General features: G+C 42.8%; 1 protein-coding gene across 4 annotated transcripts in view; it reads left to right on the top strand.

The window, feature by feature from the left end:
* Positions 1-314: 314 nt before the first annotated feature.
* afdna (afadin, adherens junction formation factor a) overlaps positions 315-23,692 on the top strand; it is an 86,995-nt gene continuing 63,617 nt past the window's right edge. For all 4 annotated transcript variants that reach the window (XM_061091058.1, XM_061091056.1, XM_061091057.1 and 1 more), the window contains exon 1: positions 315-565. In XM_061091058.1, the coding sequence (XP_060947041.1) occupies positions 464-565 (102 nt within the window). In that variant the 5' untranslated portion in view covers positions 315-463. The remainder of the gene's footprint in view (positions 566-23,692) is intronic.

The raw sequence follows: 23,692 nt of genomic DNA, 5'->3' as shown, positions 1-23,692 counted from the left end.
TTATTATTGTTATCTTGTAATTTCCTCTGTTTATTGGCTTATTGAACATGAACACAATTCAAACATGTAGTTGAACACGAGCAGTGGAGTTAAGTTTAAACACAAATGATCATTAAAGTTAAGTTTAATTACAGATTAAACCAGTATTAACCCTTCACACTGAGCTGCAACCTCGTTTATTTAATTGGCCCTGAAACGGTTAACAGTTGCTGCGCGTACACGAGGCAGCGTCCGGAGCGGGAGCGCGCAGATCGGCGGCGGCGGCGTCGGGAGCGCGCCTGGTGGAGCAGAGAGACACACAGGGTGCGCGCACAGTCCCGGTGACCACACGGCTCTCGGTGTCCGCGGCGCCGCTTCTCTTCCTCCGGTTGGATCTATCGCTGCGGGACGTGGGGCTCGTTTTACCCGGCGGAACACACACTCACACCCGGACACACACACGGAGCCTCCGACGCGGGCCACCATGACGGGGAGCCGGGAGGAGGAGAGGAGGAAACTGGCCGACATCATCAACCACTGGAACGCCAACCGGCTCGACCTGTTCGAGATCAGCCGGCCCACGGAGGTAGGAGCCCGGCGAGAGGCCGCAGGAGAGGCCGCGGTCCTGGGGCCTTCTCCTGCGGGGGGAAGGGGAAGGGGAACCGGGGGGGAGGGAACCGAGGAACCCGCGGTTTGAAATCTGCGGGAATCTGTTGCGGGAAGAAGCGTGGTTTGCTCGGTGGTGGGTCCCAGTGCCTGGAAGAAACGAACACCAGACTCCATTGAGAAATCTGCTGATTTACTGCGTCGTAGCATTCACTCATTAATCATATATTCCTACATTAAACTCACATTTTGGATTGTTGTGTCACAAACCGGAAGGTGTGCACTGATTTACACAATTTAATCTGATTAAATTCACCTTTATTTGACACACACTTCACACAAACGTAGCTAGCTGCTAGCTACCGCCCACAGCTGTGCTTTGAGCTAAAAACAGGAATAATTCCCAGTGTGGATCCTTAACAGGATAACAAATAAAGCCGAATGGGAAGTGAGTGCTACTGGTTTCTACTGGGTACGTTAGATTGTGTGTCCGTGAGTGTGTAGGTGTGGGAAAAGAGAGTTGAACCAGAAACCCCCTGATTTCTGAATGGGAGCTGGTGCAGTGGAAGAGGGACCAGCTAGCTAGGAGGCAAGTGCATTTACCTGTGGAGCCGACACTAGCCTAATGCTAGCTAACTAGCTAATGGCTGAAAACAGGTATTTTCGTGTTTTTTAAAAGGATAAAGTTGAATAGTTGACCCGGGTTAGCATGGGTGTGCAGCCGGGCTCGCAATGGCTGACGAGCCCGGGAACCCGCTCGATACGCAGGGCGAATAGATGAAAGCTTAAAGTCTTAGCAACAAGCTGGAGGTGAATGCATCCATCAGTGGGGGGGTGGAGGATGCAAGACCCCCGAAAACCAGTACCCCGAAAACCAGACCCCCCGAAAACCAGTCCCTGTGCAGCCGACCTGTCCTGCATCGTCCTGGGAACGAGCTGCTGGTTTGACTGGTAATGATCTGACTGGGCTGCGACCACCATTGACTGCGACCACCAGTGACTGCGACCACCAGTGACCCTTCAGGCTGTTGACTACAAACACCAGTCCTTCCCCTGGGGACTGGATCCAGAGACCAGGACCCTGGTGGTGGTGGTGGTTTCCAGTCCCAGTCCCCCAGAACCAGTTCATCCACATCCTAACCTTTTAAACTGGTTGCATCCACTGGTTTGCACAAAGTAGTAGTTGTGTGATTTACAGCTCTGGGAACTGGGATTGTGTGTTTTATTTTTTCGGCGGGCAGCCCACCCCCCACCCCATGTCTCCTTGGAGGAAGGGGGTGAGGAGTGGGGGTGCAAAGGGTCCCCCCACCCCACCCCATCCTACCCCACTCCTCTTCTTGAGCCGATTAATTTAGCAGGATTGAAGCCGTTGGCCTGGTGGTGAAGTGCACACACACACACACACACACAACCTGTGAAGTGCACACACACACGAACACAAACACAAACACACAACCTTTCCTTCTGAGAGGAATGATTAACCCACTGCAGGGTGCGAGTCCCTCACTGTACAAGGAGCAGTGCCGAGTGGAGTCCAGTGGAAACATGATTGCATGGAAGCAGATGCATGCTCTTCCCTTCCCCACACACCCTCCCCATATGTCAGCTGGTAGAACCCCCCCCACCCCAGGCTGCACACACAAGTGTCCTTCACACTGTCTAGACGGCTCCTGACTGAAATATATATATATATACTGTGCCTTTAAAATTGTACAGTATCATCTGTGATTGACGCTGACGTCAGATTTGATTTGCCGCCACAGGTTCGACATGTCTGATTGTGAAATGTTTAATTTGAGAGGGAGAGAGAGGGAGAGAGAGAGGGGGGGGGGGGGGAAGAGATCATTCGTGTGATTAGATTAGTCGTGCATGGCTTATTATTAGTCTGGAGCAAAGGTTCTCCAACTTTTTAATCTTTGCAAACCCCAACTGAACGAGTCCTGCTGTGGGACTTATTGTTCTGCTCGTTAGGAACATAACAGGTACTCGGGTCACGTGTGGGATTCACAGCAGGCGCAGACGTTCTGTAGATATTCAATAAACACTGCGATTTGAAATGCACAGAACAATAGATGCACTGCAGATTGTTTGACTTGGATAAAAAGAATGTGGGAAAGTTTACTTTGCTTCAGTTCTGTATTTATTCTCTAGGGTTCACACTGCCTGGAATTTAAAAGTGAACATGAGCACAATATATTATTATAGTATTTTAAAATGAAATGTAGATAGCCTGTTATATATGTGAAGACTAGGGTTGCAAAATCCGGGAATATTCAAAGTTGGAAACTTTCCATGGGAATTAACGGGAATATACAGGAATTAACGGGAATTAACTGGGAATAAACTGGAAATGTTGTGGGTAATTTATACTAACTGTATTCACCTTGTCATATACAGACATAAATATAAACATTTTGTTTTGTCATAGGCTGATTTGAGCCCTGAGGAAACTTTGGGCACTTGACTTTATGCTTCTGCATCGTTGTGTCATTCTTAAAATAGGTCTTTGCACAGTATTTGCAAATGTACACAGCCTTTCCTTCTACATTGGATGAGGTGAAATGCCTCAACATTGATGGATAAATGAATGGAAATAGGCTAGATTAGCAGATGAACAATCCTCAATCAGCATGCTAATATATTTTCCCCAGTAATATCATTGAAACTTACCTGACTAGTCCTGCACTCTACAGCAGGCCTCAGTAGCCCTGCTGTAGAGTGAAGGATGCTGGGAGTTATCTGTGCATGTGATGGAAGAATGCACAGTGGAGGGTTGAAACTCAACATGCAGCGTGTACTGCATTCCATACATCTTTAAAATAGTTTTGAATGATGTTTTTATTGCTCAGCATTTAATTTGCATATTTTTATTTTTTTTCAAAATTCCGGAGCTAAACTTCCCATGGAAAGTTTCCGGAAATTTACCGGAACCTTTCCGCCCGTTTGCAACCCTAGTGAAGACCAACGTCGTCTGTATGAATATGAGAATGAGAGAACAAGGCAATGTTTTGGACAATCTGACGTGGTACATAGCTGTTAATATTGAGGTGATATAATATATAGTAATTGTTGATTTTCAATCATGAATACTGACATCTGTAAATACATACTTAAATATATGTAATATATATAAAGTGCCTTTTGAGTACTTACTCAATACTTATGTACTAATTTCTAGATTTTTGTTGTTTAAGTTTTAATATCATACATACATCGTGGCCTTCAGTCGTCTGGTTTAATTCCTTCATCTATCAAGATATGACCGTGTTTAATTCCAGCTACGTGTCCCTAAAAAAATGACGTCTTCCTTCCTGTGAGAAGAGGCTCACTCCTCTTAGGGATTGTTAGCACAGTCGCAGGAATCCCTCTGAAAACACCGGGTTTCTGTGTGGATCAGAGCCGGAGTGTTGACAGCTGACATCCAGCAGCTCCCTGTGCCTGGAAAAGATGCGCATACGCAAGAAGTTGTTGCTAAATATAACTTGTGATACAGAAACAAACACAGCAGCAATAATTCATGATGTGCTGGGCAGGATTTAAAAGCAGGAATCTTGTTTTTTTACACATTTGGAACCATTTAAAATTCATAAATGATGTCTTGATACCTAATTACACATGCTGGGTATTTCATTTACAAGCTTTGTTACAGGAGGTATTGGACGTACATATCTAAAACATGAACTGTACTTACTCACACATTGTGCAGGACAAGTAGACCTTGTTTCCAAGAGACAGTGGAAGATGATGGAGAGTAGATGATGCGTATCCTCTTAAACGTGAACTCAGCAGTCGTCCCTTACTGTGTGAACTCGATGTATCGAGGAATACAATTATACCGTAGGAAGCTGCTGTGGCAATTATCAGGTGGAACTGTTTAAGCCGGTGATTACATGTGATGGTGTTAATCAGGCAGGTTTGACATTCTCCTCTGCAGGGGCCTTGTGAAGCTGTGATTACATGATGGTGAGTTCTCCCTCAGATTAGAGCTGATTCTGATAAATCAGGTTGTATCTTAATATCAGGATTTGATTGGCAGTGAGGCAAAGACAAATCTGTTGGACTCCACTCGTCCTCAGTGCTGACCTCAGGGATTTTGTTCCCTTTTCTTTCTCTGACCAACTCAAAAGAGACTTACGGTTTAAACGTGGAACAGTGGTTTTTGTTTTGTTTTTGTTCGTCCAGTTCTTGATGGTTTTTGCTGGAGAACTTCCAGACCAGCTCAACTCACCAAACAACAATCTCTGTAATCTGAAGAATGGTAGCAGGGCGTGTTGTACATCACGTTTGTGATTGTTCTTTCTTTCACAATGACGCTTGATTTCTTTTGAGTTTCTAATGACCGGGTTAAAAAAAATCCAGTAGCACAGTGTCTGCAGGAGATGGAAGTATTAGTTCTCTACTGCTGTATTTTTTAAATGCATAGCTTAGATATTGTACTTCCAGAAACAGGGTTAAGACACTTCATACAGGTTTAGACTTTTCTTTCTGAAACCAGCCGATGATGTAATGAGATCTGTGAAAGCCACCTAGCGTCTCCTGTAATTGCAGTTTGCTGTGACAGTCACGTGATGCAGTGAATGACAGAGCTGAACAACAAGTTTAATAGGCAGTGTTTCTGGAAGGCGGGGGGGGGGACGGACCAATGTTTCAATGCAATGACCCACTGGGATGTTTCCCAGTTTGTGTAGTGCTCAGTCTGGGCACCTGGTTTGTGTGTGTGCCCAGTAGAAATCACTATAACTTAATCTTAATTACTTACATCTAACTTTCTTTATTTTCCTCCTCTTCCCGTCTGTCTCTGTTTCACCTCAGCTGTGTGTTTCCACACGACTCTGCTTCCTGTATCTGTCATTTCAAATTAAAAGTCCTCTACGGAGTCGTGCGTTTGCAGGTGCGGCAAATTGTTCATAGCAGAAACACAGCTGTGTGTGGAGGAGGTTTCTTAACATTTTGCCCCTTAGTGTAATGGACAATTTCCAGGTTTAGGGATTTGTTGAGCAGCGGAATAAGATGAAAAATTGTGTTGTTAACAAACTATTAGACTCACAAAAATCCTCAACTAACGACGACTTAAGAAACCAGTTATTTTCAAGTCTGAGGTGAATTTGATTCACGAGGCGGGAAGTTCATATCCACCTTCTTTCCCATAGGATGTGAAAGCACATTTCAGCAGACTCGCCGTGACATCAGCGACCACTCCCTCCCTTCCCCGCCACAAAGGAAGCAGGAAACTGGGCAGGAAGTGTGTGTTGTGGGGAGATATTGGGTTTCCTGTGGTTTGAGGTGGAATGACTGTTGTTTTTAGAGCGATGCACGATCAGATTTTATTTTATTTTACCAGTTATTTCCAGACGCTTGGGTTCATCTTCGTTGTTTCTTTTTTTGCCACTGACGCCAGAACTGATGTTGTGTAGTGGGATGTTGTATTTTGTGCTTCACCTGGATAAGACTATAAAGATCTTATACATTGTTCAGATTTTCCAAGAGTGTCAGAATCACAAATTAGTATAATGATTTTTTTAAGGAAAACCTATTTAGAGGCTCCTAATGCTAATGACATGCAAACTTGTGTCGGTTAGGTGTGTGTGTCCGTCATTAGAGGTCAAACAAAGTGTGTGCAACAAAGAAACAACCGTGTCACCACAGACGGATTAAGATCGGCGTCAGTCTGGTGTTTACCTGCTCGGCCTGGTTAACAGATCTGCTCGCCACAAACCACAACTACAACACAAAGAGGTCACACACAGACACACACACACACACATATAAACAGCAGCTGACAGCTCTGTGCATTGCTCTCTGATTGCATTGTCTGTCTGTGTGTGTGTGTGTGTGTGTGTTCACCGGCTGTCCCCCTCCCATTCGCACGCCCTTTACTGTCTTTCCTCCATCGTGTCGTGTGGCCACTGGCTGCGTCCCCATGGTAACGCTTGTCACTGTGATGGGTACAGGAGCCCGGCAAAGAGGCCACTCCTTCACGCACACACACACGGGGGTTGTCGACAGTTTTGCAAAGTGTGTGCGTCTGTGTGTGTGTGTGACTGAGTGTGCAGGAGTCAGATAGTTGTGATTGACAGAGTTGTTAATACAGGTTGGAAAGGCCGTGATCGGTCGGTTTGACTTAATTGTGGCGCAGCTCCGAACCACTTTCCTCCTCAAGTGTCGAGATAAGTCGTCTGCTTTGTTTCCTTTCACGTGTCCTGGTTTCGCTGGAAGAGTTTGTTTCCAGTATGAAGCCAAATATCTGGAATGACTGATAACTGGTGGGAAGGTGCAGGATTAGCTTCACTGTGTGAGAATGTTAATGGAAAGGATTCTTATCGGCTCTCAGGACGAATGTTAAACACACACACAGAGAGCAGGTGTTAAGCTCATATCATTAGTGCTGATGTGACTTTGTCCAGTTTCATTTGAGATTTCAGGCTTTTATATTTACCTTCACCCGAGGAGGTTATGTTTTCAGCCCTGGGCGTTTGTTCACAGGAAGTTGATACTGCATTAAACAGCAGAAGAAGAAGAAGAAGCAGCTGGATTGCTGCTGTTTTCACCTCGAGTGATTTAATGTTTGAACGATGAGGACGTTCATTTGACGCATTCAAACTAGGGATGGGGGAAAAAATCGATTTCAGTTACAAATCGCGATTCTTGCGAATGACGATTTTAAATCGCCATGCTGCCTCCCAAATCGATTTTTAAAAAAATAAATTTAAAACATATTTATTGGTTTATATGAGGGCAGCAACATCACCCCAGAGCATGTTGACCAGCTCTTGTTTTTGCACAAGAATCTAAACATACCCAAGCACTAGCTTTGTATCGCCTACATGCAAACAACAATAGCCTACTTTGTTTATTTCAAAGTTTATATTTTAAGTAAACTTTTATTCATTCTATTTAATTGACCTTTTATTTATTGTTTAAAAGTAGCCTAAGTGGCATACATTTCTTAATCTGTCAGTTTGTGTGCAGTTGACAGGGGCTTTACAATAATAGGGAACATTTTTATTTATTTTTTCTATTGGCTGCCCGGCAGTCATTAAGTTAATGTTAATATTTGAAATAAAACTTGTAAAGCTCTAAGTGAATTTGACTGTTGTATTTGAAGGAATGATTCAACATTTTTCCATGGTCCAGTACTTATAAAAAAAAAAATAACCAAAAGAAATCCCAGGAAATCGTAATATCGAATCGCAATACCCACAGAATCGCAATACATATCGTATCCCCACCTAAGTATCGTGATAGTATCGTATCGGGAGGTCCCTGCCGATTCCCGTCCCTAATACAAATTAGTGTTGAGTAGGAGATACTGGTTATAATATCATAGAAATGAATGATGACTTGTCTGCATGTGTCTGAGAGTCCGTGTTCCCTCTTGTCCTCTCTGTTGCTGTGATCATTTGCCCGGGGGTCTGCCGGGGGTCTTCCTATCAGCCCCACCAGATGAAGCCGTAAATGTGTGTCCCACGTCACCTTTCATGGTCAAGCGGTGGGTGTGTGTCCCTGTGTGTGTGCATGTGTGAGAGTTATCGCTCCACGGCGGTTCATTACGAAGAGGGGCACAGCATCACAGCCGCAGGTCTCACAGCCCGTCCAGCAGAGTTATGACCCATCTCCATGACACACAAACACTTAGACACACAAACAGATGGAAGGACGTGATTGCACAGAGACCTCTCGTGTTCATATCCAGTCCTGAAAGAACCCTTCAGTGTTGTATCAGTGAGTGTGTTGTGGTTTATCTCCCGTCTTGTACGTTGTCATGTTCACTTCGTTCTGACAGTTTCCTCCAGTTTGACGGCACGAAAGCGACAGAGGCCGTTATTTATTCTTTTTTGTTTCAACATCTCAGATAATTGTCTGAACCCACAATTACCCTGTTGTTGTTTGTATGTCACTTTCATTTACATCGCCGGAAAATCACAAATTCGACACTGACGTTTTTGTAGAGCTTCAGGCTTCACGGAAACCTAAACTCATTGGCTGAATCAGCGATTATTTTGATATAGCGAAAAATCTGTGTCATTTGTGACACTTGGACATTTCATAGACTCAAAAATTGATCGTTCAATTGGTAAATCATGAAAAGTAAATGGTTAGATCCAATTTCATCGACGTATTGCGGTGTCTAATCCTCAGTCAGTGTAATTGATGGAGCCGGCCTCGGTCTATTGGCTGCTGCCTGTTAACTGGAAGGATGAGGTCATGCTGCCTGGACAGCCATGATATTTATCACCACTACTTCCTGCACGTTGGGAAAACCCGCCTCGGCCTCCTGGGCAGTAAGTGAGGCTTAATGTGGGTGACGCATTGATTAGTATATAAATATATCAGCATTTAGGATATCTAATGTAGTTATGATATTAACAGATTAAAGTCAAGTCAGTGGGTTATTTAATATATCATTTGTATTTAAATATCTTAGGGGCAATGAGTATTATAGTTGCAGTGTGAAACCAGGGAAGTTAGTTTTTTTTTTTTTTTTTTTAACAATATTTTTTATTGAAGTTTAAAGTGCATATCAAACTTTATGCAGAATTTACAAACATTTTCATTTACATCCCCCTCATTCACACAGACATAGAAAAAAGAAATAAATAAAATGGACAATGACAACAGACATGAAACTAATGGAGTAAAAAATAAAATAAATAAATAAATAAATAAAAATAAGAAAAAAAAAGGCAGGATCATTTCACAACCTGTTGTTCAGTCAGTGTTATCCGTTTCATTGGTCAAAAATGACATAAATGATTCCCAATGTATGTCAATCTCTCCAGTCCAAGACAAGTCATCAACTCCTTCTTCCATATTGCCAGTGATGGTGGTTCTACATTTTTCCAATATAGTGCAATCACTCTCCTTGCATGGAGAAGTCCAAAGTCGGGAAGTTAGTTTTAGTTTACAATCTGCAGCAGCAACGTGAGCTGACGATCATGACGCAAATGTACAGCTAATTACAGGTGGTTTCCATTTTTCAGCGTGTGCCATCAAGCCCAGTGCGAAGCTGCCGTCTTTACTTTGAATTTAGAGACGGAAGAAAAACCGGCTACCGAAGATTTAGAAACAAAACAGACGTGAGGAGAATCCCAAATTTGATTTAACAACAACTCATCCCAGTTCCAGAGACCGTGCATTCCACCGATTTTTTATTTACACATTTGTTTGTCCGGATATCTATCAAATAATTGATTGTTGCTTTAATTTACAGGTTGTTTAGGCCTTAAATCAACGTCAGTGAATCCTGCAGGAACCCGAGGCAGTTAATTCTCCTCGATGGGCTGATCAATATATGTAAAACTCTCCTGTTAAAGAAGCCTCCGTAAGCAATCCACAGTAACACATCAGCATGATCTGTGAGTGGGTTTTAGTGTGTGTGTGTGTTTGTGTGTGTGTTTGAGTGTGTGTTCGAGGATCCCATTGGGTAATGTGTCATAGGTTTCAGGGTTCCTACCGGTGCTGGAATTCGTGGAATGTGAATGGAGTTGAGAGCAGTGACTTCCAGACGCAGACGGTCGAGTAACTTGAGAGATCCTCCCGGAAAAAAAATTGAGGGAAAGTCAGACAATTTAACAAGCTGTTAATTTTGAGAGGAGCGAGTGTGTTTTTCAGCTTTTTGCGGTTTGAGGAGTTTCTGTGAAACTTGGGTGGAGAACACCAGAAGAGAGGGAGGTTTGGGGAAAGTCATGGACGAGTTATGGAATTCACATTAAGGCCACAGCGGGGGTTTCTCTCCCTCTCTCTCTCCGCGGAGGCCTGTTGGTCGGGAAGCACCTGTGGTTCTCTCTCCCTCCGTCAAACACACATTCCTTTTCTGTGATTTGGCCTCTCTCTTATCTATCTGTTCTCTTTTTCCTCTTGTTCTAAAACAAGCAGTGTATTGTGTGTGCTCAGCAGAGCAGCCCGCCCTCACAGCTCAGTGTGTGTGTGTGTGTATCTATAAATGTGTGTGTGTTTGTTCCAGCCAGCCTGTCAGACCACGTTAATCCCCTCGGAGGCCAGGCCGCGACTCCCCTCTGCCTTGCCCCTCCCCCATTATTTCTCCTCCTCCGGCTGATAGGCTCTCCCACCTGTCAGTCACGTCCAGCTCGCCTCCCCGCCGACCAATCACACGGGAGCTAACCCCACGTTGACCCTGCAGGGATCAGACAGCAATCAGGGACCAATGACTGAGGGCGTAGCGCCGCTCGCCAGCAGCTCCCAGGGTGCTTTGCTGCAGATCAATGTCTAAGTCGTGGCCCACAAGGAGGGAAAGCATGGAGGAGCGGTCTGTGCAATCACTGGGAGAACTGGGGAGGAAACTCCATGTGGTCAGAGAGGTGGCAGCACGGCCACGGTCAAAATCCACTTTTAAAAACGATAAGATTTCTCATATTTGAGGCCATTTTCTTACTTTTTCTTCACCTTGTTTTGGTTCCTCCTTCTCTGTATAGATACATGTGCAGACATGGAAACCAATGAGGCCACAGTTTTACAGATGTAGTTTACACTTCCCCTCGTTGGGATAGAGTTACAGTCTTACTGCACCTTTCTCCTGGAGCAACGAACAGAAGGATCCGAAACCACTGATTACTGGTGGTGAATTTATGTTATTTCTAAAGGATCTTTGTCAAGTGTTTTTTGCTTTACATTTTGTATGTTTGACAGATCTCTGCTGTAGCAATTACTTACCTTTTCCTTTTGCCTTTGACATTTTAACCTCAACAAAACCTGTACCTGGTTAAATAAAGTTCAAGCGACTACGTGTTGTCGCAATCTAAGATAAAAACAGCAGATTGTTCGGTTCAGCTGTCAATCCCTCAGAATTCAAACCATGTGCATCAGTTAAACTGGATAATCCACGATAGAGGAAACCCAGACACAGATTTCTACACTTTATGAATTGATAAACCTGCTGAAACTAGGAAATCAGAAATCACAAATGGCGTTGTCAGGTGTAGCAGCTTGGGACACTGAACCGTGGAGTAACTTTCAGAGGGCGGGTTGGAGAAGCTGCTTTAGACTATGATTCTTTTTCTCTTTTGGGAATAAGTTGAGCTTAATCACCAACATAACAAACCCGCCCTGGCAAATACTCACAACCACACACACTCCTCTATGATAAACAACACACACGTGACATTCTGAAGCTCATAAGACAAGGACCACAACTTCTCTGGCGCTGAGTTTGTGCGTGTGTGTGTGTTGAAATGTTTGCTGGTTTGTCGGCCTGTGAAAAGTAACGTCTGAGTGCAGATGGTTCAACTTGACTCTTCTCAGAAAACAGGGAGTGTGATGGAACTGGACCGTGTCCACCTTAACATGAGCTTATGCTCCTGGCTCGTCCAGCTCACCGCTGAGTTTAAATCCCACATGTGAAATTATCAGACCGTGAAATGTTTCTCAGATGTCTTGGAAGGATCAGTGTCAGTGGCGGGGGTGTGATCCGTATGGAAAGAAAAGCTCTGTAAACGCTGCACTTATGTTTTACTTTAACAAAAGATCAGATGATGGCGTATATCGAGACAGTGATTGCTTGTAGTGACAAACATGTAGGATTATCACGGCTGTAAGGATACTCAAAATCCATTAAAACACCAAACATTTGGAACTGTAAAGAGAAAAACACCCAAAAACATGTTGGACTTGACTTCACATAAAACTCTTTAAACAAAAATAACCAAAGGATAGGAAAGAGGGCGTGTCCCACAGTCTCAACATCCAGAGTTTAATACGTTTATTTACAAAGTCCATAATAAGCCCAACGTAGTTCAGCTCAATCCAGTTCAAACAACGATGATGTGTTGTGTTCTAAAGGTTAAACTGTTACTGACTCTGTTAGCAAATTCACTCCCTGGTCGTTGAGTCGTGACTGATGGGAATGAGGAAGCTTCCAAAAAACGCTGCAGGTGAAGATGTACATAAATCAGAATCAGAAGGTATTTAACACCTACCTGGAATTTGCTCTGGTTATTGGTGCATACAATGAACATAGAAACATAAAAACACAATAAATACACCACACATAAGAAAAACAATAATAATAATAAAAACTGTTTACTTATTATTTACTCACTTTTTCTAATATTTATACAAGGTAGCATTTATTTAGACATAAACATATCTATATATAAATATATAAAAGATATAAAAAGTGAAGTACAAAGTGAAATTCAAAATGCAAACAGTGAACAGTGTTAAATTGCAATATGCAATGTAATGCAGTATAATATAATATAATATAATATGTGTTCACTATCTGCCCAGCACCAAACAGCAGCCTTAAGGGGCATGGAGTTCCCTGGTTGAGACCAAAACAAAGCTAAAAGCATCAGGTGGTCACGTGGCTTCCTCTGAAAGCTAATGTTGTTTGTTTACATGGTCGCCAAATTATATCTATAAGGGATAATATGTCAGATGTGGTGTTTTCACTGCTTTAGTTGAAGTGTTTATAGCCATTCTATATGATGGAAGTTCCGCTAAATGAAAACGTAGACGAGCAGCCGGTCGACCAAACAGAAGCAGCTTCTGGAACCTGAAGTTTCATACGGACTCGAACAGGAGGGGTCTGTGTTTGTCCAAACTCCACTCCTCTCATCTGCTGCTTGTTATTAGACCACCACCACCCCCCCCCCCCCCCAAGTGGAGCTGCACCCTGTCCTCGGCCCGTCTCCACTGAACCCCACCCGCCTGGTGGAGGGTCTGATCAACAGCAATAAAAAGAAAGAACAATTGAGTAATACTTTGTGGGAGATCATAGTGTCCTCGGGACTTCCCACACACACCCGCTCATATCTGTTGATCTTAGCTGTCCACCCCATTCCAGGAGAAGTGCTTTTAGACCCTCGCACAGACAGACACACAAAGACAGTGATGGTGTGTGACTGGGGCTGGCAGCGCTGATGCAAGCCCAGTTTTTTATGTGTGTGTGTCTGAATCTTTCTGTCTGTGTGAACTTGGGAGTTGAAGTTTCGGGCGGAGAGCGAGAAACTTTGTCTGTAACTTGCTTCTCAGTTTGTGTTGGTTTGTTTTATGTGTGTGGTTTTGAGGCTGGCACAGAGGTTGGTGCACGTGGCCTGAGTGTGTGTGTGTGTGTGTGTGTCTTTGTGTGTTTGTGTGTGTTTGTGTGCGTGTGCATATTAAGGGAGAGGCTGCAGCCCGAGCTACTGTGTCTGGTCAGTTGTTTGTCGAAGGAGGCAGCGCCTGATGCAAACACTTTACATCATCCAATCCGTGGCAGGACCCACCGCAGAACACTGGTGATACCGGGCAATTTAGCCAACCAGAGGAAAGTATTTGAAACCTTCTCTGCTGGACTACTGGGATGTTCTGGTGCACTTAATCCTGCGCATGTGGAAATGAAGCTCAAACCAGGGTTTCCTCTCCTCTCCTTCTGGGAGCTGGCTGTGTTTTTCGCTGGTGGAGGCGAGATGATGTCATGTGCTAATTTGGATTCTTGTGGCATCAGTTGCATCAGTTTTGAGGATATCTGCAAGTTTCATCAAGACGTTTCAACGGTTTTAATGCCAATGTGAAGCCTCTGCTTTGGTTGTTTTCTGATTTAAGTCACGTTTAAAGGTCAAACAATTAAGTGAGTTTGATGAAGTCGAAGATTTTCAGGCCCCGCAGGCGAACTGAATGTTATATAAGACACTAGTGTTCACAGTTTCTGAAGGAAAGTTGTTAAAATAATTTCTAGAGTTCCTGACGTTCATACGGTCTATTCATGCAGAGCTGCAGGCAAAGACTTGAGCCAGAAAGTTCAGCGCTTCTCGTTCATGTAGACTTCCTGTAGCTCAGAACTCGTCCTCCCCGAGTCTGAGTCAAGACCAGATTAGTCAATTGACCGAAAACTCATTTGCAGGCAACATCTGTGCTGTGTGACCTTGATAATCCCATCCTGTTAATAGTTTAAGCTCTTTATTAAGCAAAACTGCCAAACATTTGCTGCGTCCTGCTATCTAACACCAGGATCTGCTCTATTTTTCGTTTAGATTGTTGTCTTAATTTGTATTTATCTTATTTACCTTGTATATAATAAAGTTGATTGTTAATCTGTAAAGTGCAAAGCATGCCTCAATTGTATTTCTTTGTCATCGCGGAGAACGACACCTTAGGAATCTTTGCCAAGTTATATCTGAATCTGAAATCTTTTACTCCCTCATATCAATACCAGCATTGGCCCAAAAAATCCATAGCGGCCGAGGAGGTAGATGAAAGTTCCTGGTGGATCTCAAGTGGGATCAGTGATGAGGAGGAGGAGGCGTTTTCTTCTGATCCTAAGATACAGTTCCAAATGTTCCCGCATATCAGTGTTGATCCATATCTGTGATTTGAAGTTGGCTCTTACTTTCGTGCTCCTGTGGGATAATCATTTTGAAATATGTTGCTTATCAAGATGAATATCTCTGTCTTGGGGTTTTTTGTTACACTTGCATGCTGGTTTTGCTGCAGCAGCATATTTCGCTTCCTCCTTTTTTCTTTTGTCCGTCCACCTGACACCTGAGAAGCCGACCGGCGCCATGGAAACGTGACACCCAGCTGAGGTGGTCGCCATGGCAGCCATCGGCAGCCCGTCAGTGTCTGGTAACACCGGCAGCTCTACTCTTCAGGGGAGTGGCAGCTGTTAGTCTGAGGAGGCAGCGCCGAGCTGAAGTGGTCCGTCAGAAGATCTGCCCTTTGGTCATGGATGATGCTCCGCAGATATTACTGACATGATTAGGGATGGGGGGAAAAATCGATTCAGTTACAAATCGCGATTCTTGTGAATGACGATTTTAAATCGATATGCTCCCTCCCAAATCGATTTAAAAAAAACAAACATATTTATTGGTTTATACGGGGGGGATATATTGGGGGAGCAACATCACCCCAGAGCATGTTGACCAGCTCTTGTTTTTGCACAAGAATCTAAACATACCCAAGCACTAGCTTTGCATCGCCTACATGCAAACAATAATAGCCTACTTATTGTTTATTTCAAAGTTTATATTTTAAGTAAACTTTTATTCATTCTATTTTAATTTACCTTTTATTTATTGTTTAAAAGAAGCCTAAGTGGCTTACATTTCTTAATCTGTCAATTTATTGTGCAGTTGACAGGGGCTTTACAATAATAGGGCACATTTTTATTTATTTTCTCTATTGGCTGCCCGGCAGTCATTAAGTTAATGTTAATATTTGAAATAAAACTGGTAAAGCTCTAAGTGAATTTGACTGTGTTGTATTTGAAGGTATGATTCAACATTTTTCCATGGTCAAGTATTTAAAAAAAAAAACCCCAAAAGAAATCCCAGGAAATCGTTATATCGAATCGCAATACTTACAGAATCGCAATACCCACAGAAATCGCAATACATATCGTATCGCCACCTAAGTATCGTGATAGTATCGTATCGGGAGGTCCCCTGCCGATTCCCGTCCCTAGACATGATGCTATCACACCAAATGCATAATCAAGAAACTAGTTGTCAGCTCCAATCAATAATACATGTGATGGTTATGAGAAGCAGCCTTTAAAAACAGCAAATGACGAATCTGTCTCGTTTCAAAGCAACTTGTTATTACTTATTGGTGCTTTTCATGTACTACCTCAAGCAATAAAGGCCAAATCTTCGCTGGTTACGGCTTTCTCGACTTGTATGATCTGTGCTTCAGTCATGGATGATATTTGGCAGATATAACTGACATGATGCTATCACATTTCATTAAACATTTAGAAGAACGTCCCCTCACTTCAAATTAATATTAACATAGATCAGCAAATGCATATTTAAGAAACTAGTTGTCAGCTCCAATCAATCATAAATGTGATGGTTATGAGAAGCAGCCTATAAAAAAAAGGGACAAACTGTCTCATTTCAAAGCCACTTGTTATTTCTTATTGGTGCTTTTCATTGTTCTACGTGTTACTGAGAAGCAACTTTTTCAAGCAATAGATACCAAAACTTCGCTGGTTACGGGTTTTGAGTTCTGTGCTTTTGCTGCATTTCTGCATCTTGTATGATATCGAATTGAATGTTTTTGGGATTTGACGATTTGTGAGATGTCCACTTGGATTTTTGAGATGCTGTGATCATTATTAGTTTAATAAAAGTTGCAGCCAGAGGTTTTTGAACTTGACAGTTTATTCTTGACCTCACAAGCCTTAACAACACAGTGTGAACTCACAGGTCAAGCTCTCTGCTTCTGTCGGAGCTGAATCACATGATCTTCAGCAGAGTTTGCATGATGTCACTGAAATGTTGCTGCCGCTTTAATTTGTATATGTGAACATTTACAGTTAAGAGTTTACTTTGGACAAAAGACCTGTATGCTAAAGTAATATGACGCCAGGATCAGGAGATATGAAGTGAAGCGAGTTCTTCACCTTTGAGATTGTTTTTCAGCAGCAGACTTTGTGTTACATTCAAATTTCCGGACTTATTGATTTGAATGAGCTTCCTCTTCCTCTCGACATGCGAGTGTCTACAACGTGAGTCACCATAACTCCACCTGACATGCGATCAGAGCAGGAAGTAGAAGCAAAACCCCCCCCAAAAAAATCCTGGTGATAAAATAGTACGACCCATTTTACAGAAGTCCTCGTTCACGTGGGACGAGCGTCATCCAACGACCTCTGAATTTCAGCTAACTTGTGATGGAATTTTTGCTCTGCAGATTACCGACGTGGCAGATTCACAAAGGATTAAACGCACAGGCGACCTCTGTGGTTATTAAAATCTTAAAAGGACCCCAGATAATACAGGTCCCATGTGAACAGGGCTGTAAAGGCTACATTACACAGCAGTTAATTACTGCTGAGGCCTCGGCTATGCAGCAGGTAATGAAATGAGAGACTTAACACTTCCTGTGGACGTGAGGACAACCCAGGCCGTGTCGGTGTGTGTCTGTTGTTGTCACTCCTTGGTTGTTGTACTCTGTAGTTTGTCACTACCGTCCCCGTTGGGAAGCAAAGTCACTCCCCAGGGTGAGGGAGAGGTGGGCGGATCTGCATAATTCAATGTCTCATCTCCAGCGTGTGTGTGTGTACGTGTGTGCACGCTGCATTCTTGCAAGCCCTTCGCTATTCTCCGCATGTTGAGACCTTCAAAAATGTCTGGTAAGGTCACATACGTGTGTGTGTGTGTGTCGGCCTGTGTTTGTGTGTCACTGCACACCCATGATCACACGGTGCCGTGTTTAACCAGCCCCCTTGTAAACCACCGCAGGCTGTTATTGATCTTGTACAGTACACACACACACACACACACACACACACACACACACACAGACACACACACACACACACATAGAGACACACCCAGAAGCATGTGTGACCTTTCAGGCAGTTTCTGATGTCTCCATTTTCTCCTGCTCCCTCTCTTCTTTTATAGCGACTGAGAATGAAAACACAAATATCAGTAACTGGAGCAGAAGTGAACGCCTCCTCTCATTAGTTCGTTTCTGAGGCTTTTACGTTTCCACTGGATTTAGTCTGATATGACCTTTGCACTGCTCATACAAATATATATTCCAATATGTATTAATTGCATTTGCTGATGCGACATAATTCACTATACTTAGGTTTGACTGATTTACTGCTTAACGCAAGTTAAATGTGTTATCTTTGAAATATTGATCCATATTTACCCACGCAGCTCAGTGAGTCAGGCCTTTATTTGAAAGAGGTTTTTATTTCCTGCCTAATATCCAAATTATTCTGTATTTTGAATATATTTTATTACAGTTTCTGATCTGGTCAGCATGGCACGTGAGATATTTAATGGATTAACATAATCTGAAACTACTTTGGTAATCGATGAAAGGTTTTATCCATTTTTTAGCAAAACTATTTGATGGTTCTACCTTCTCCAGTGTGAGGATTTGTCAATATTCCTCTTATTTTGACAATATATTATAATTTATATGTTCATATACCTAGTATCCAGAAATTGTTTTGATTTAATAGTCTGTTTTCATGTCCCTATTAAATCTATATGCGTCCAACTTGTCTGTTTTTGTGTTAAGATGCTATGAGTGAAACTTGTCTATGATCTACTCAGACTATTCCCGTCAATATTGATTATGAATATTACAAATCTTGGCCCAGCCGTGTTGGAACAAAGGCCTTTGAAGGCAGCAGCACAGCGTGAACTTTTTTCACATCCATATTTGAGAAGCAGAGCCACACTGTGCGGTTTTTGTGTCTTAACTTTGAGCTGAAGCGCTGGAGTTCCCTGGAGAACAATGGTGGCTCTGTGATGGTCAGCGGCCCCGGAGCCTCTACTTATTAACACAGTTTTGTGTGTTAATATCAAAATGGACAGCTCCTGAAGAGTGAAGCCAAAATATCTCGATTGTCTCCCGCTGATTGGGGTCATAAACTCTGCCCCCTCCATGATAGTGGATTAAAAATAAACGGTCAAAGTACAAGAATGCATTCTCCAGCGCAGTGGTCTAAATATTGTTTTTAAAGACATCATGATTGTGATTTACTGAGTCTGAGTTCGAGCGGGTCTGATTTTGGCCGGACGATTCACACCGTACCTTCCCACAATGCATCGCTCAGGGTTGCACTGGACGATCAGCTGTTGGAGGCCGGGCGGCTCGATACCGAAGCTGAAACTCACCTGAAACAAAGAGGCTTTTCTTTGCGGCCACAGAGGAAATGTGTGCACTTAGTCTTTTTCATTCATTCAGCACAACAGGCCTCCGCTGCCGCCCCTTTGTTTCCTCTGGTGGTTCAGGTGGATTGTAGTCCGCAGGAAACTCAGTGAGACAACATTCATTCCAGATCAGTGCTGTCACCGTACGGGAATTCAGACGATGATTCAGTGCTCTGGCTTTAAGGCTTTTCTTTATTATACTTAAGATGTTTGGATAGCCTTAAATGCAATTCATGCAGCCCTAATGCACCGGGAAGGATTATGACTAGGGACGGGAATCAGCAGGGACCTCCCGATACGATACTATCACGATACTTAGGTGGCGATACGATATGTATTGCGATTCTGTAAGTATTGCGATTCGATATTACAATTTCCTGGGATTTCTTTTGGTTATTTTTTTTTTTTAAATACTGGACCATGGAAAAATGTTGAATCATTCCTTCAAATACAACACAGTCAAATTCACTTACAGCTTTACAAGTTTATTTCAAATATTAACATTAACTTAATGACTGCCGGGCAGCCAATAGAGACAATAACTAAAAATGTTCCCTATTATTGTATAGCCCCTGTCAACTGCACACAAACTGACAGATTAAGAAATGTATGCCACTTAGGCTACTTTTAAATAATAAATAAAAGGTAAATTAAATAGAATGAATAAAAGTTTACTTAAAATATAAACTTTAAATAAACAAAAAGTAGGCTAATGTTGTTTGCATGTAGGCGATGCAAAGCTAGTGCTTGGGTATGTTTAGATTCTTGTGCAAAAACAAGAGCTGGTCAACATGCTCTGGGGTGATGTTGCTCCCTCAATATATCCCCCCCCGTATAAACCAATAAATATGTTTTAAAAAAAGAACAAGAATCGCGATTTGTAACTGAATCGATTTTTCCCCCCATCCCTAATTATGACTTATGATGATTTGTCTGCAGATAAATTAAACATTTACACATCTTATTTAAAATATATGTTTTATTATTCTTGAAGCTGTGGCATCAGCAATGTTTAAATATATTATTAAATGTTGGACATTTCTGATGAGCAGCTGACTTTATGAATAATGCACAGTAAGTCTTGCATCATTCGGGCATTTAAAGAAAGATGAAAGTAATTTTGCGGCTCCGTGTGATGGGATTCTTCCTCCTCATCCCCCTCTTCTGTCTTTCTTTCTGTCCGTCGGCGTCTCTGATGTCTTTGAAATGTCTCTGCTGGGATCCGACCTGGGATGAATCTCCCCCTCCCTGCGTTTGAGTGAAACCCTCGGTCCAGCTGACCTTAGACACGGGCTTAGGCAGGAATCCCCCCATGTTACTGCAGGTGGGGCTGCAAAAATATTGACTCAGGAACTCGGTTCATTTTATTAGGCTCATGTTCGTCTGCTGTGCGTGTGGAAGATGACGCACAGCAGCTGGAATCTATTCTCATTTTCAAATAGCCATCATCCAGAAAGCTCCTCTCCTCCCGTCTCTTTTAATTCATCGGCTCAATGCCAAAGAATTCAGGTATTCAGTGTCTCCTCGGAAACAAATGTTTAACTTTTGCTCTTGGTTTGCCAGCACTTGTGTTTGTTTTAAACAAATGCTTCAAGAGAAATCCCTCTGAATAGATTCTTGGTAAACATAACGAGAGAGAGAGGAAGCACAGAACGACTCTGAGACCCTCTCCCCAAAGATCGGGGGTTTCTCCCAGAGCCGTTGGACCACGACTGCCTAACAGGAAACATTTTATTGGCTCCAATTGTTTTCATATTGCATTTCCATCACATCCCAATGAGCATTATCTTCACTAAACCGAGATCAGCACTGGAAGCCTGCAGGGAATCCCAGCTCACTGTTACAGCAGATGTGTAATAAAAGTCCAGCTCAGCAACGGGCACCTGGCTCCCACTATCAAAAATCCAAAAACCCTTTTTAAAGTGGGTGGGAAGTGCACCTTGTATTTAGGGGAGTGAGATCTAGAACAAACAGGACTACAAACCTGCTACTTCCACCAGTGGGACACTGAGATAATGTGGATTCATTTGGAAATGAGTAGTGTTTACGTGTCTTTAACATATTTAGAATATATATCTGTCAAAACAAACATGATTTAATTGGGTGCAGAACTTAAGGGCCTTGAAGTGCTCTTCTGTTTCTAATTCTAGACTGTGTGAGTAAAGATCAGTTTATCACACTATTAAAAGACAGTAAAAGTTGCTACTGAATCATTGTGTGTCCACTTTATTTAAATGCTTGTACACTTTATCCTCAGTATAGTGTGTTGGGTTTGTACCAGAATCCACTCAGACATGCAGCAATGTCAAGTCAACACAGAGACTCATCACACCAGAGGCCAAGAGTGGTTTAATGGCTTGGAAAGCAGCTCTGGTTAGTTTCCTTAACACCTGATAACCCCCTACCCTCCATACACACACACACACACACACACACACACACACACACACACACACACACACACACACACACACACACACACACACACACACACACACAGACAGACACACACACACCTAAAGAAGGATCAGTATAAAAAGGCTCTGGGCGTCTTGCTGTAAGCAGGGGAGGGAAACAAAGATTTGGAGGATTGATAAGAGTGAGTGAGACATGAGGCAGAGATGGTTGACCGAGATCTGTGAGCTGGTCAGTCGAGGGGACTCACCTTTTTAAAAGCAGCGTTCTTCTTGCTTTTTAAAACTTATTAAAAGCTTCAGTTTAGTTTGGAAATCTGGAACTTGTGTTGTTTTGTTATTCCAGCGACAGATTCTACCTCTGTACGTTTCTTTGAGCGTCTCAGCAGCAGAAGTTGCACACGAGGCAAAACTGGAGGAGACGTATAACGAGCTGAAAGGCACGAACATGTTTATAGCTTCATGTTCGTCCTCGGGCAGCTTCACATTTCTTTTCTCTGCACATCCGAAGCTCTAATAAATGTTTTACCTTTTTCGCAGACGAGCAGATTCCGGTGGTCTTTATGTTGCTTTGCTCGGGGCCCTCTTTCCTTTTCCTGTTTCTGTCAATGATACCTGGATTCAAAGCATTTCGAAGACTCCTGTGCAGAACTTATTTTGTGCATCTAATAGAGCAAATGCTCAGCATATTAATAAATGAAATTATTGTCGTGTAATAAAGTCTCATGGTTTTATAGAGACTTGTTTTGCTGTTGTCGCGATGAGCCTGATTATTTCCCTGCTCAGACAATGAGACGGACAATAACTGTAACTCATACTGTAATTCCAGTCGTGTAATACAGGATGTATGAAATAACCAGAGTGATAATGTGACAGTTTCTTAGTGGGACTGTAGATCTTATGAAATGGGATCTGTTTGCGTGTTTATTGTGGTGCAATACAACACACCTCAAAGTTTGAAATTAATGTAAATGCATTTAAAGTCACCTCTCTGAAACACACACACCTAAGTGACAGGCACCAGGTGGAGACCTTACAATCGGAGTGAAGTTAGCTCACTTTCTCATACGCACACAGATGTGACCTTCGACCTCTTCTCGGGGAGACCTCTGACCCGGAGGCGTTGCTCAGAGAGCACGACGGGTGGATTTAGAAGTCAGCGTTATCTCCCGTGAAGCGCACTTTCCTGAGTCACACACAATGGGTGGATGAGCGGCTTGTGTTTGAACTTATTATAAATGGAGAGAAACTGAACATTCCTAAGCAGAGACGGAAAGAAGACAAAGAATAAAAAGACCTGAGGGATGAAAGGGGATTTTTGTGAATGTAAAAGGAAGTAAGGATGTCAGATTTCTGATATGAAGACTAAACCAAACATATTACTCATTAAAATGGCCTTAATGTGGATCAAATATGAATTAATAACGGCAAGAAAACCTATAACAGTGTCCAGGAAGAGATGAATCATCAAGAAATCATTGCAACCTTCATTGGTCGAAGCCAATGTTGTTCGAGAGGTTAATGGTTTATTGTGTGTGTGTGTGATGACTAGTCCTGTCTCACACGATTAGTCACAGGTATCAGCCACATATCTTTACTCTCACTTTCTCTCTCTCTTTGTGTGTGTGTGCGCATGTGTGTGTGTCTTTCAGTCATAGGCTGAAGACCAGTTAATTGGGGACGACTTGTCCAAACGACAAAAGCTGTGACCCCAATTGGGGAAGCAGCAGATTTGTGGTTGAGTGGTTAAGTTTGGGGTTAGGTGGAGGTTTGTGTAGTCACTTACAAAGGTGGCGTTGGAACCAACTTTAGGACAACACTCAGGAAGTATCACTGTATATTTAGCCTGGCCCAAGGGTTCAGCCAGAAAAACCCGGGGTGGGGCACAAAAATTGCACTCCAGTGTTAAAGTGTGTGAGGCAGGTCGCACTAACGTGACTGGAAAGTATGTGACAGAGTGTTTGACTGACTGTGTGTTGCAGGCTGTTGTGTTGTGACACACAGACATTATGCTGCATTAGCATTTCCTGTCAGAAAAACAAACTGCTGGGGATTATTGGAACTAAA

The sequence above is a fragment of the Limanda limanda genome, chromosome 18 (genome assembly GCF_963576545.1).
Source record: "Limanda limanda chromosome 18, fLimLim1.1, whole genome shotgun sequence".
Classification (NCBI taxonomy): Eukaryota; Metazoa; Chordata; class Actinopteri; order Pleuronectiformes; family Pleuronectidae; genus Limanda; species Limanda limanda.
This window is presented reverse-complemented; position numbering and strand designations above follow the sequence as displayed.